The sequence below is a fragment of the Notothenia coriiceps genome, unplaced genomic scaffold, assembly GCF_000735185.1.
Source record: "Notothenia coriiceps isolate Sejong01 unplaced genomic scaffold, NC01 NC01_scaffold00034935, whole genome shotgun sequence".
NCBI classification, from domain to species: Eukaryota; Metazoa; Chordata; class Actinopteri; order Perciformes; family Nototheniidae; genus Notothenia; species Notothenia coriiceps.
Window position 1 is genome coordinate 151553 of NW_011367636.1, and position 13475 is coordinate 165027.

Genomic DNA, 13475 nt, shown 5'->3' on the forward strand with positions numbered 1-13475 from the left:
ATTTATACGGCGGTACTTAGTTTTTGCATGATCGTTTTATCGCCCAGAATCTTTATTTACGAGTATTGAGTAGTTGTTACATAGGTATATAGTGTTCTAAAACCACCTATCCAAGTCAGGCAGAACCTCTTATCCGTGTGGTTTCGTAAAGTAAAACCTGATATCCCCGCGGTTTTTGTGTGGTAAATATTGAGTTCTTGCCTTACCTGCTTAAATAAAAAAGAAGAAATGTGTATGAGAACCCCACTTGATACTTGACTCTAAATTTCACCAGCGTTGTTTGCGTCTTACACCCGGCCACCGGATATGTAAAAGAAAATTTAACGCGTATCGTATTTTACTCGAAGCTGCGTTTTTGAACCCGTGTGGCAGTCTCAGGGCTGGAAAATGCTGTTACATTTTTTTTGCTTTAAAAAGTTTTTTGACGTAGTGAGTCGGCGGGGGATAACACACCATCAGTGTATTATCAAAGAGTCTTGAAGTGCTAAAACTGTAATTTCTAAGGAGTACCTTGATGCCTGTATAAAGATTATCGAAGGTAATCGGGGCGGGGGGGCTCTTTCAGGCGTAGAAACTTTTTACACGCAAAAGTACGTGAAAATAGTCGGGTGTAAGAACGCTTGGCAGGAGGATCCCTTTACTAGCCTTTTTAGGTCAGGTCCTGTTCAAGTCGGGTATAGGTTACACTACGATTAACGCTCCTTATCAACTCTAGCGAGTTGTGCTCCCTCGAGCATTCGGTTGCCTTTAAGAAGGTAAAAACTGGTAATGTACAGTGTCTTACTGAGGTTTGATGAGGTTTGATGAGCGTATGCAACTTAGGTTTATAATGCCCTTGCGACATCTGTGGGAAAACGAGAATACTTTAACGCCTGTATAGAGAGTTTAACCGAAAAGTAATCGGGGGGGGGTCCTTCAACCGGCTATAACTTCTTACACGGCAAAAGTACGTAAATTCTGGTGTAAGAACGCTGAGGAGGATCCCTTACTAGCTTTTTCCAGTTTAGGTCTGTTCAACGTCGGGTATTAGGTTATACTACGATTTAACCGCTTCCTTGATCAACTAGCGAGTTTGCTCCTGGGGAGCCCATTCGGTTGCTCTTAAGGGTAAAAACCTGCTAGAATGTACAGTGTTTCAATGAGGTTTGGGATGAGCGTATCCGCCAGAAAGCGCTTCCGCTCGCCTCTTGGGACAAGTCCCGTGTACAACGAGTAACTACGTAAGCGTGGTGAAGGACGCGCTTTCAAATGAAAAGGTATCGGGCGGGGGGTCTTTCAGTCGTAAAAAAAATTTACGCAAAAAGGGGGTAGAGTTGTGTTCAAAAGTAATTAAAGGAGTTCATCCCTGGGTACTAGCCTGTGGGTTAGATTCCATGTTGAATTCGCGTATTCCGCTTACACTAGTTAACGTTTCCTTTTCAGAAACGAGCTTGCCCCCTCGAGCACTTCGATGCCTCTTACCATGTATGCTCATTTTCTACGTTAATGTGTATAACCCTCCGCCGATGCTGTATACGAAGTTTGGTGTTCAAAAATAGAAAATTGAAATTTAAGTGAATATTTCACTGTTTTGAACATTATGCTAATTAGAAAAAAATAAAAGTAGGCGGAGCTTAGGGGTCCAAGAGGATTATTTGTAGAACAGGTCCACCCGGATATGTGTGCAAAATTTCAGGTCATTCGGAGTTACGGTGCGACTTTGTAAATTTATTCCGAAATGGGTTTTTCATAGGTGGCGCTAGCGAGCACCTTGGACAATTTGAACCCATTGACTCCAGAATGTTGAATTTTTCACGGGTCCTGGCGTCCGTGCAAAATTATACAACTTTGTGAGCGTTCTAAAGCCCTCAAAAACAGGAAACGCCAGCACTATAATAAGAAGAAGAATTCCACCAATAACAATAGGTTCCTCGCACTTCGTGCTAGGACACCGTTGGGGTCCTAGCACTCCGTGCTCGGGCCCTAATAAAATCCCGATCCCCGATTTTTTTTCTCCCAATTCCAATCTTTTGAAAATCACGTGATCGGCTCCGATCACCGATCACGTGATCGGCTCCGATCACCGATCACGTGATCGGGACATCTCTACGTTGAACTATGGCCTGGGAGCACTTCAGTAACCCTGTGAGCCAACATAAAACAGTGATGGATTGAGGTACAGAGGCCAACTGAGTCCTTCATTCACAAATCAACGCCTGACTTTAAGTTTATGAAAACTTCATACACCAGATTGTGCTGTACAGTTCATCAGAACATTATGTTTTCAGTGTATGCCACAGAGGGGGTGTTTACAATGCAGGGACGTGATTTGCATTCAGTCTGGGGCTAAGTGTGCCTCAACGTGACCTCTGAATGGCCACGGCTATGGTCCAGTGCTCAAGTGGAACAGCCGGAAAATGGCAGAGCTGCTTGTTTGTATGTTGAGTTCAAGCTAAAGGCTTTACACTGATTTCACAACATTACGTTCAGTCTTGGTGTGTGCACAGGAGCTGATAAGGTTATGCTTCAGGTAACAATGGCATGGAAATACCAAACAAGCTAGTACAAGAATTGGGAAAGAACATTGAGTTTTTTTCTTCAGAAAGAACATCAGAGTGTCTGATGAGGAGCTGCTTCCACACACTAAAGAGTTTAGTATGAATGTAATCCAACAGAAAATAGACTTTCTAGTACAACAGTCATCACTTCTGACCAAACTTCCAGTGCTTTCTGGCATGCAGAACACACAAAGATGAACAAGTACAAAGAATGTCAACTAGAAAACTAACTTTGTATGTGCTAGTATCCTACCTGTCAATGAACAGAAGAAGTGATGGGGTTGCCATGCTGCCCTGTCACCACAAAAAACGGAATTCTCCCCCAAAAAACAGAGAGAAGGCACCTGAAGGGTTCTAGAAATTACAATTCTTTAAAAGAAGAGCAAAGACTAAAGCTCTTCTTTAGTCAAGATTCAGGCCCATGTCTTCCAAAAGTTTAAGTTGGAGAGAGGAAAGAGTCCCACACGGCCACTATGTTCAGAGACAGTGAGATTGTGGAGGAAGAGGCAATGAGAGGCCTGACTTCACAAATGGGAGGGGAGGAGTGGGTGTGAGGAGAAGGAGTCTGAAGGGCACTGAGGGAATCAGTAACTTCTCCGTTTGAGGTAGGAGGGATAATAGTAGAATAGTAAGAGGAGGTGCTGCCATGGTGTATTAAACTAAATGTAATTCATTTTAAATCAATTACAGTGGGAAAAAAGTATACAAATCTGTCACTAAGTGTTACGTTAGTGCTAACACTGGTGTTAACACATGTACAATGTGTTATCTACGCTAAGAGAATGCCTGTGTGGCAGCAGGATAACAGAAGACACGTCATAAAGCGATACACGTCATAAAACGACACAGAGAGGGTCAGCTTCTAAGACCGGTGCAAAAGTGACAACAACAAAAAATACAAGTTTGACTAGGTGCTGTTAACCCCCTGCCTGTTCCTTCAAGGACAACTCAATAGAGAGTGGAATGTGGCAAAGCAGTGAGAGGAAATTAAATACCATCCTAAGAACTACTTCCAAGAACTCTTGACTAACTTTGCTGAATTTTGGATACAATTTCAACATGCTCTCCGGTTGAAATATATAAAACGTGTTAACAGTGATAGTTAGTAATCAACACAGCCAGAGCAAACCATTGTATTGTATGTAAATTAATACAAAAAGTTGTTATGGGTAAACAGAAACCTAGAATGAAGGGTCTTGTTGAAACCAAAAAGTCGTTTAGGATTTGTTTGATCATTTTTAATAGTTCAATTCATGGCTAAGCTCCCCTGATTGATTATTTTTCTATTTCATTTTCAGATCTGGATAAATGTATAACTTTTTCTTTCCAACTTTTCATTCATAGTCTTGGTTTTTAATCTTTGTAAAATGCTGAATGTAGCTCGGTTTCTCCTTTCATTTTTGTTCTTGTTTGTCTGAAGAAGGCTCACTCGAAGATGAGTTGTTGGAGTTCTTAAAAATGAAATAAAGAAAATAATTTGAGATATTTTAGTAGTGGTTGACAAGTCATTATTTAATTAACTTAACAGTTGCAGATGATTAGGTAATCAATTATCTATTTGATGCATTCAGCGACTAAATATTCAAGCTCTCAAAATAATGTATTGGAAGTTTGAACCATGGGAAATGATAGACTAATGATACCTAACAGAGAGACAAAAGAAGACAAAAAGCATGGCCATGCATATCATAATCATATGCTCCTGCCGTGTTGGTAGATGCATTTAAAAACACTAGGTGGATAATGGCTAGGCCCACAGCCAAAGTAATCATGGATCATTATCTCAAAAAGGTAAAATATTGTCCCCCACCTGCTCTCTCTGCAACATCAGAGAGTAAGACGCACTCCCAATCACACACAGAATTAGAATGTAATGCCTTGTCTTCTTTACAAACAGAGCAGCACAATGATGCAGTCAAAATGCAAACTAAAAATGGTGATGGTGGGATTTAGGGTGTTAATGGAACCCTTGATTAATAAAAAAGGCAAAGTTGTTTTTCATTGGAACGAAAAAAACACCTTCATTTAAACAAGGTTTTATCTTTGTAATGTTATTAACGAGAAGTGCACTGAAGCCAGGAAACGCAGAGCTTTTTGTTTTACAGAGGGTCATTGTAGGTGAGCTGTAATATGCAAGAGTGGAAGGAGGGTGGGGGGGATATGTTGGCTAAGCAAGGTTTGTAAAGCAACTTTGAGCAATGGCTACTTCTCTAAGGCTATATTATAAAGCCTTCCACACAGAGTCGAACGAGAGGAAGCAGAAAATGATTATTAGTTTGCTGAGGCTTATTTTTCTATTTCTGGCCACTCCTGTGATAACCTGTGCTTTATCTCTTGTTATACCCAAATGATAGAATAGGCAAGTGAGAAGCAATATTTCTTGCTTCCATATAAGGGGTACTAACGGAACTAAAGGGGAAAAGTACGGGGAAAAGTACTTTTCTCCGTACTTTTCCCCTATTTGTCTTGATGCTAAAGTAGGGATGTTTATTTAAAACTTCCAAATGTCATTGTTCTAGTCCCAATTAAAATCAGCTTGTTATTTTAACCTATTTTGACCTTTTAAATATTTTTTTCAGTATATTTCATCAAGTTCTCCTATGGAGACAAACTTTATATTGTTATAACAACTGGGTTTAACTATATTGAAAATGGCTTTCTGTTAACCCCAGCCTCCACTTATGGGCAAATAAGCTGCTTACAACTACATTAAAGTGTGTTATAAACCATTTATGAAATGTTTCTACACTGCTTATGAATATTAAATAAGGGGGGGTTGAAGTAAAGTGTTACCAACCAAGTCTTGGATAACTGCAGGTATGGCTACAATGAAATGATATGGCAACTACCTTGATAGACACAGAAATTGTGGGGCGAAGTTAAAATGAATGAATGATCATGACGTAATAAAGAGCATGGAGCCCGGCTTTTGTAGTGCAAATCAACCATCTGAATAAAACATGAGTTATCGTAGATGGATATTCTGAACATACCTGTTGAATAAGCTTGCTAGAGGTCCTAATTTCTTTAGCCTTCCATCCTCTTCCTGATGCGGACCCCGTACAGGACTCCATAGGTCTCCGGGGTTTCCAGGTGACGTCGTCAGTGTCACGTCTGTGAAATGACTGCCGCTGCTGTCGTCCGTCTCCAAGGTAACGATGGCGCTGGAGCTGGAGGTGACTGTGAAATCCAAGATGTCTTCATTGGAGACGGACAGCTCGGTGCTCATGCTGGACATGCTGGATATGTCATCGCTGCGGTTTAAAGCTCCGACGGCCGCCCCCGAGGTGGTTGACAATCTGAGGGCGGGGCTAAGGTGGCGGATGGAGTCGTACCCACTGCGGGGGAAGGTGGAGGATTTGCGGATGGAGTTGCCATCAGTAGAATCTTCCAAAGTTAAAGTGGCGGGCGAGTAGAAACTGGAGTCAGAGACGAGGCCTCCGTCACCGGTGCGTTGGTGGGCGTGGATGATGGGCTCTGGAGGGTTGATCTCCAGAGTGGGGATACCCGAGTCCTGGGAAGTCAAGCTGTGGCAGTCCTGGTTCATGTCCGAGTAGTTTTTTTGGGGGCTGCAGTAGTAGATGGGGGTGGAGGAGCAGGATGGCTTGTAGGTGGGCACGACCGTTTCACTGTGCATGGTGGAGCTGAGGTCATGGTGGTGGTTGTTGGTGTGATTGTGGATGTCAGAGGTAGCCAGCTCCGTCACTACACAGCCATTCTGCACTATGGCTTCTCCAGACAAACCTTCAGAAAGAAAGTGACATTTAATTAGAGGATTTTTATACAACAGTTTTTTTAATAAAACAATTTAAAACCATTTTAAAAGAAACTTGGACATTGTGCAAGCAATACAATATCCATCCCTTGTTTGATTGTGCTTTTGTATAATACCGGCTGTGTTTTCAAATGTTTCCTTAAAACAGAAAACACATAAATGTCTACTGTTTGATTTTTATGTTTGTATTTGTCTTTAATTGATTTAATTTTCTGTTTGATTGTTTACTTATTTATTGTACGTTGGTTTGTGTGCAATTGTTGAGTCACTAAAAAAGATTGAACTATTAACTGAGAAAAATGCGATATAAATACTATTTGACCCTAAATAAAGAATTTAAAAAAGGTTACAATTCTACTATTCTGAACGATTTCCAGTGGTGTATAGGTGTGACATGAGCTCAAAGGGAGCCCAGCTTTTTTGTACCAAATTCCAGGGACCCTGAATAAACTATCCTGCGAAATGGAGAACATGTATTATATAATAATGATTAACTGTATGTTTTATTGATTTATAGTAGGCTTTTATAATCCACATGTTTTAAAGTTTGAGTCTGCTTTACCTGAAAGAAAAAAAAAAGGGTATCATGTCAATAGTTTCCACTGACAGGTGGGTCAATAAACCACAAAGAATTGTGCCAAGGAAGTCCAAAATATATTTTTTTTAAAGCATACTTGTTAACAATAACGATTTGAAAAGTATATACATCTTCAGAAAATGTGGTATATTTATAAAGGCCTCGATTATATAAAATTCCTTTAAAAATGTTATACAAAAAACGAAAGAGTGATTATTTATTTTATATTCTATGATTGGGTGTTTTATTTCCAATTGTATCAGATTTACTGTTAATCAAACTGAAACACACTAAAATTTGCAATGTGCGTTACAACTACACTTTCAGTCAAATTGATTGACAGTATTAGAATTATTCTACAATCATTTAAATAATTTATAGCTTTTCATCAATAAAAAAAATGCTAAACATTCACTGGTTCCATCTTGTCAAAAGTGAGGATATGCAGCTATGACAGTTATTATAGCGTTTCAAATTGAATACAACTCGGTTATGGATTGTTTGTTTGAGATGATAAATAATATTAAGATGTCTCCTTGGCCCAGAGCATTTTAATCCAACCCTGAATGTGATGCTATTTGAACATGTGTATATATGAGATGTATTCATACAAATGAATAACACCAGCTCTACATAATACAATATTTAAAGGTTTTTTTCTGCTTGACCGGGGTATCAGGTTAGAGTGGAAGCCTTGAGAGGTGAAAACTAATCCCACAGAAACCAGGCTGTAACTGGAGTGCGGACTGTAATGTGAACAGGGGCCCCAGTAAAGTCTATAGCATGCTTTAACACCAGCTGGGAAGCTAAGCTAAAGCTAATGGATCAGGGTCTCAATCAGTCCTGTACTCAAGCACCATAGTGTTGTAAATGCTAATGCCATGGGTAATTAAAATAAATAGGTAGGTAAAAGAGAACGGTCAAATAAATAAACATTAACAGACAACGGGGCCCTTTTTTTGTGCAAATGTTTGACACATAAAGCCAGATTCTTACCCAAGTTTTAAACCCTGACCTGCAGGTTGTCATGTGATTTGGGTAAACTTTGTCCCAAAACATAGCAAAGGTTGGTCTTGTGCCACTCTGGAAATAATCTAAAACCAGAGGTCACTAGGACATATCAATAAATAGAGTAATCTGTACAAACTCACTTACTTTTATTAAATGTATTACTGTGTACTGCTGAAAAACTGGCATTCTTGTTAGCCTAACTTATGTTTTCAAACATAAAAACAATGCCCTTTATAAGGTTTTAACCACAAATCATTCAAAAGTATTAGCATAGTAGTGTAAAAGCAAGGCCACGCCAACATAGACGAGGCATGACAGAAGAAAGAGGTGGCTGACTCCTTATTGGCTACTTAATTAACTGATACACCCATTAGAGTATATGCACACACAAATCTTATCCTGCAAGTCATGATATAATTATTAATAGTATGACTTTCAGTGTGGGTAAACATAATCTCACAAATTCTAAAATAAGGGCATATGCTTCAGTGGTTTTCTAAGAAAAGTTGTCCTCCGTTTGGGTTCGGAAGCAAGTTCCTAAGTGGCACTGCTGCAGGGTAAGGTTGGAATGCATGGTGTGATGCATATAATACAGGGCACATGACATAAAACATATTTGATAAGTATGCCTGGTTTTTCAAGCCTATAGGCCTCTTTTTTTCAATGCAGCTGTATTTATTTTTAAACAGATACATTCTATCACCTTGAAGAATGATGATTAGCAAAAAGAAATAGATAAAAGGCTGTTTTTTCTCTAAAAGTGCAGCTTGGTATTTGTACTCTTGAGTCTTAAATTAAGTGGTTTAGCAATTCATAAAAGGTTTTGAGCCATTTTGCTGGGGTTAAAGTTTGAAATTAATAGCAGCTGTGCAACTCTGTATTCTACTTTAAAATCATGTTGAATTCCAAACCGAATACAGAATTAATGATTAAGAAAAAAACAGTGGTTAGAAAGTCTAGATTTGAGTTCAGAAATGTACTTCTAGTTAATTAGATGTATGCCGAATTTATTATTGGCCTTAAATTAATCACAAAATGCAAAATGTTCTGGTTTAACAACCGTATACATGTGTAATATTCGAGGTTCAATTGAACTCCAATAATTTTTAAAGGCAGTTTGGCGTGACCTGTAATGTTGCCAATACCAAGGAAGAAATGCACATTGCCTCCAGTATGAGGGCACAGTTCATGTGGTACGTGTTGTTAAAATAAAAATAATTACATAAAAAGGTCTGAAAGCATATCATAATAACCTACCACAGCGGCTGTCTCTGCGGTCCCGGGTCCCGGTGGTCGTGTTCGCCATGATGCCGGTTGATGCTACAGGTGTCCGGCAGGTAGCCGCCTGCTGAAGCGGTCCATGGTGATGCTGTGATACTGCTGCTGCACCGCCCTAATCCCCATGCCTCCTCAACGCAGCTTAGAGTACACAAACAGCACCAGTGTGAGGAAAAGAGTCGAAAAAATAATAATATAAAAACATGTAAATTCACCTCTGGGGAAAAGGAGGATGGTAAATATAAACACGTCTTCCCGGACTTTCTACCGACGATGATTCTAGCAGCGCTTCCTCAAGTGAATTATATCAAAAATAAGTTCAAATGCGACGGACATGTTTTGCTCTCACGTCATCTCTAGAGGAGAGGACACGCTTCACCGGTGTTATAACAAGCACATGTCATAAGTTTATCCGGTATCGTTAACATTTCATACCTATTTTGACGCTTCCGCCGCCATTTTAAACCAAACTTGTACCGTGAGTGCGGTGCAATCGAGTGAAGAATGTTCACCGTCGATGGATTCACCTGTCTTGAAATGAAGGCATTAATAATCGATCGCGTACCTGCAGGCTAACTTGTACTTAAGAACATGTTAGTAAGACAAGTTAAGTACCGTACTTCAGTAAATGTACTTAAGTACAAGTTTGAGGTACTTTTACTTTACTTGAGTATTTCCATTTTATGTTAGTTTGTACTTCTACCCAACTACAATTAAATTGTTTACCTTTACTCAACTACATTTATTTAATACCTTTAGTTACTTTAATGCATCAATAATTATAATCAAAACATATAATTATATTATTCTGATATCGACCAATCTGCAGAATGAGTACTTTCCTATACTTTGGTATTTCTAGAATTTACACTTTCGGTGCTTTAAAATAGTTTGCTGCGTTTATTATTATAAATACCCCTCCTCTATGTACTTTAAGTGCAGTATAAATGTCATAATGCTACCATTATCCCAGGTACTGTCTCACCTGTTCAATCCGTCATTTAACTAATCAAACTTGTTTTGCACAACACCCTTTGTGGGATGGGCGACTGCTTGCTAAAAATATACTGACTTGTTGCTTGGTGAACTGATATTTCAAAGGTCAAAATTAAACACTTGCACTCAAAACAACTGCAACATGTGCATAGGGAAAGACATTAAATTCTCATTTTGTGAGTGTCAGATCACACAAAATATATAACATTTTATAAAATGTTAAATATAACACTATTTTGATGACAATTCAATTTGGACTCAAATGACTATAAGCAAATAAATGCTACAATAATAGTATTTTTTTTGGTCAACTTTTAGCATGGATGCTGTAGTGTCAAATACAAAACATTGCCCTTTTTTTGAATAACATCCGCATATAAAATATATTTTTAAGGGTTATTTCTTAAATTGTTTGCAGCTTTTCACTTCACTGTTGATAAGTATGAATAGAACATAATGATTAAAGCTTGTGATATGAATGAGTATCATCACCCTGCCCTCTAGTGTCGCCGTAAGGTAAGAAAAGAAACAGGTAAACTCAGACTGAGGTTTGGTTTATTCCTTTATTAGATGTTAAGAAAATCCACAATGAAACAAAATAATTGACTCAGGGTGTACATGAAATTAGAACAACACATCTACTCGGGACAGATGGGATTCAGGAAAATATAGGGAAGGGTGAAGGAGCGTCTAGTTGGGAATGAGAAGACGAGGAAAACGTCCAGTTTTCAGTGCCGGATATGTTCTTTAGACCACAGTGCAATCAGAACAGTGTCATTCCAAACACATATACCCTCACTGAATGCATTTTTTCATCTCACACGCTTTGTGTTTTTAACACGGCCTATCAAAATGGAAGAATTAAACGGAGAAAGGTGTGATGCATTCCTTTCACCTCCCATCTAAGTGCTTTTTGTGACTTATCTTCTTACACAATTCACTCACAGATTCACACAGTCATAGCATTCTTTCAATTTAACCTCACTTTTATTTTTTAAACCAAAATATTTTTTGTTAAATCCAACATAAAACGAGTGTGATGTTTGCATGCTGCATTTCTAGAGACAGTCTGTGTTTTTTTTTTCTTCCTGTCAGGTGTCCCTCACTCAAATCGTATCAACATGCTAAATTAGCTGAATGACTTTTCTCCGTATATTCTTTAATGTTTTCATGCGCCAAAGGTATTGCATAGGACTTTTGAATTCCCCTCCACATTGCTTATGCAACCTACAATGGCTTTTTTTTCTTCCCTAAAACTATATGTTTACGACAGTCACCTTTGTGGTTTGCGCGGAAGGAACTCCTGTCAATAATTTCTGCTCTACAATCAAAAGAAAAGTTTTTACATTAATGCATCGATGCACTGTCACAGGTCTGAGTGTAGATTATGCTTATATTAAAAAATTCCTGAGTGTCTGGTGACTGTCGAAGAAAGGTGACAAGACCCTGAAGTTGGAGTACCTTGGGGCCCTTTTTTATTAATTGAAGTGGCATTGGATTGAGCAAACCATTGGCCTGTAAATACAGTCGTTGCAAAATCAGGAAGCCATTTACAAAGCCATGCCAACCTGCGACTTGCCGAAAGTCTGCACATTTTTAATTGCCCATAACAGAAGGATAGTTTTAGTTGTGTGCTTCAGTTTCATTGTATGTGACGAAAAGTTACCCTACTACTGGCCTCACTACCTATAGTTTTTAGCTGAAATCGAAAGAAGGTAAAAGCCAGAAGGTTTGCCAATTTGTTCAGGGCTTTTCAAATTTAAGGGGCGCTAATATGCATATGCATTTTTTGTGAACGTAAGTCTGCATACATTCACGTTTCTCTGAGATAAAGTTCTAGTCCACTCATTCTGAACCTCCACAAGTTTTGCCAACACACAAACACACACACTCACACATAGTGAGATATTACTCAATATTTCAACAAGATATATTGTAAACCAAAAAAAAAAAGAAAATAACACACCTCATATGAAAAAAAAAAAGCATTTGTACCTTAGAGTAATTATGCCATGTTTTTGGTTTGACCTCTACTCGCCACTTGCTTGGTTATACATTTGTTTAGTTGCAAAATGGACAATAAACCATTAGACAATGCTGATTCTGTCCTTTCTGTTTGGGGACAAGTAACTTAAAAGATGAACATGAGATTTAAACACCTGCAAGTATTTCTGCTTCTGCTGCAGGCCTGACAACTAAGAGGTTAACTTCAAATAAAAAACCAAGCCACATTAAACAAGAACTGCGATCAAGCTAATCTTTTTTTCTTCTTTTCTCAATTTTTCCGCAAAAAGATATTCATGGAGTCTGACTGTCTGGACTACAAAGAAAACTATGCCATCTACTTGTATCACAGCCATATTATGGAACTGCAATTCAAAAGATTCTTGAACATATTTATAGCACCAATATTTTGTACCATAGGAATTACAAAAAATTAAAACAAAGTTTCATTCAATTGCAACACAGGTGTCTGCAGACATGGCTGTAGTCTTATCATGTTGGGTCTTTACCCCAAAACAAACTTTTTTTTTTCTTCCCCCAATTATTTTACAGAATTGCATTTCAAGTAGACCATTAGTATTTTTTCCAACATAACTCCTTTTGATTTCCTGTTTTTAAAAAAGGATTTTTTTCTTTTCTTTTAGCCTCACAAACCATACTATGTCTACTACTAGCTTTTGTAAGACTATCACCATTCAAAAATCAGACTCATTTATGATAACTTTTCACACATGGGGAATTTATGGATATTTAGAAGAAAAACTGCACACATTCTCTACTTCACATTCAGAAAGTCGTCCAAACAAACTATTTAAATTAAACTCTCGAAATTCTTACACAACTCAAAAATCTCAACTTCCTTATAATTATCTTTCTGAACATAAGATGGAAAGTAGAGTATGCGAAAGCAGTCGTTTCACACAACTTTATGTTTAACTAGAAAAAGAGGAGTGAGACTGGCTGGACGAACATACATGCACAACCATTCAGATACCAGCAACTAGGAGTATCCTAGCTCAAAAGCAAAGATGGCGGGAACAAAACTGACAAGGATAGAACAAAAGATTGTCCCTACTACCTAACTGTGAGACTTGAATGAGGATCAGCGTACAGGAGAACCAAATTAAACAAATTCTAAAATGCCTAAAGTGCATGTTTGCACATGGCATCACTCAAAGACAGAACATGTTTTTTGAGTTTTCATATTTTCTCTCACTTTTTGTTGATCTGATTGTTGATTACACAATGTTTAGTAAATTAAAACCAACAGGGGTTATGTGTGGGGGTTTTGGAAGGG

General features: G+C 38.4%; 1 protein-coding gene across 1 annotated transcript in view; it reads right to left on the minus strand.

Moving 5' to 3' along the window:
* LOC104962543 (TBC1 domain family member 14-like) overlaps window positions 1–9603 on the minus strand; it is a 27965-nt gene extending 18362 nt beyond the window's left edge. Inside the window, exons 1-2 of the mRNA XM_010790991.1 lie at window positions 9158–9603; window positions 5531–6281 (exon numbers count right to left, since the gene is read on the minus strand). Of these exons, the coding sequence (XP_010789293.1) occupies window positions 5531–6281; window positions 9158–9206 (800 nt within the window). The 5' untranslated portion in view covers window positions 9207–9603. The remainder of the gene's footprint in view (window positions 1–5530; window positions 6282–9157) is intronic.
* Window positions 9604–13475: the final 3872 nt, after the last annotated feature.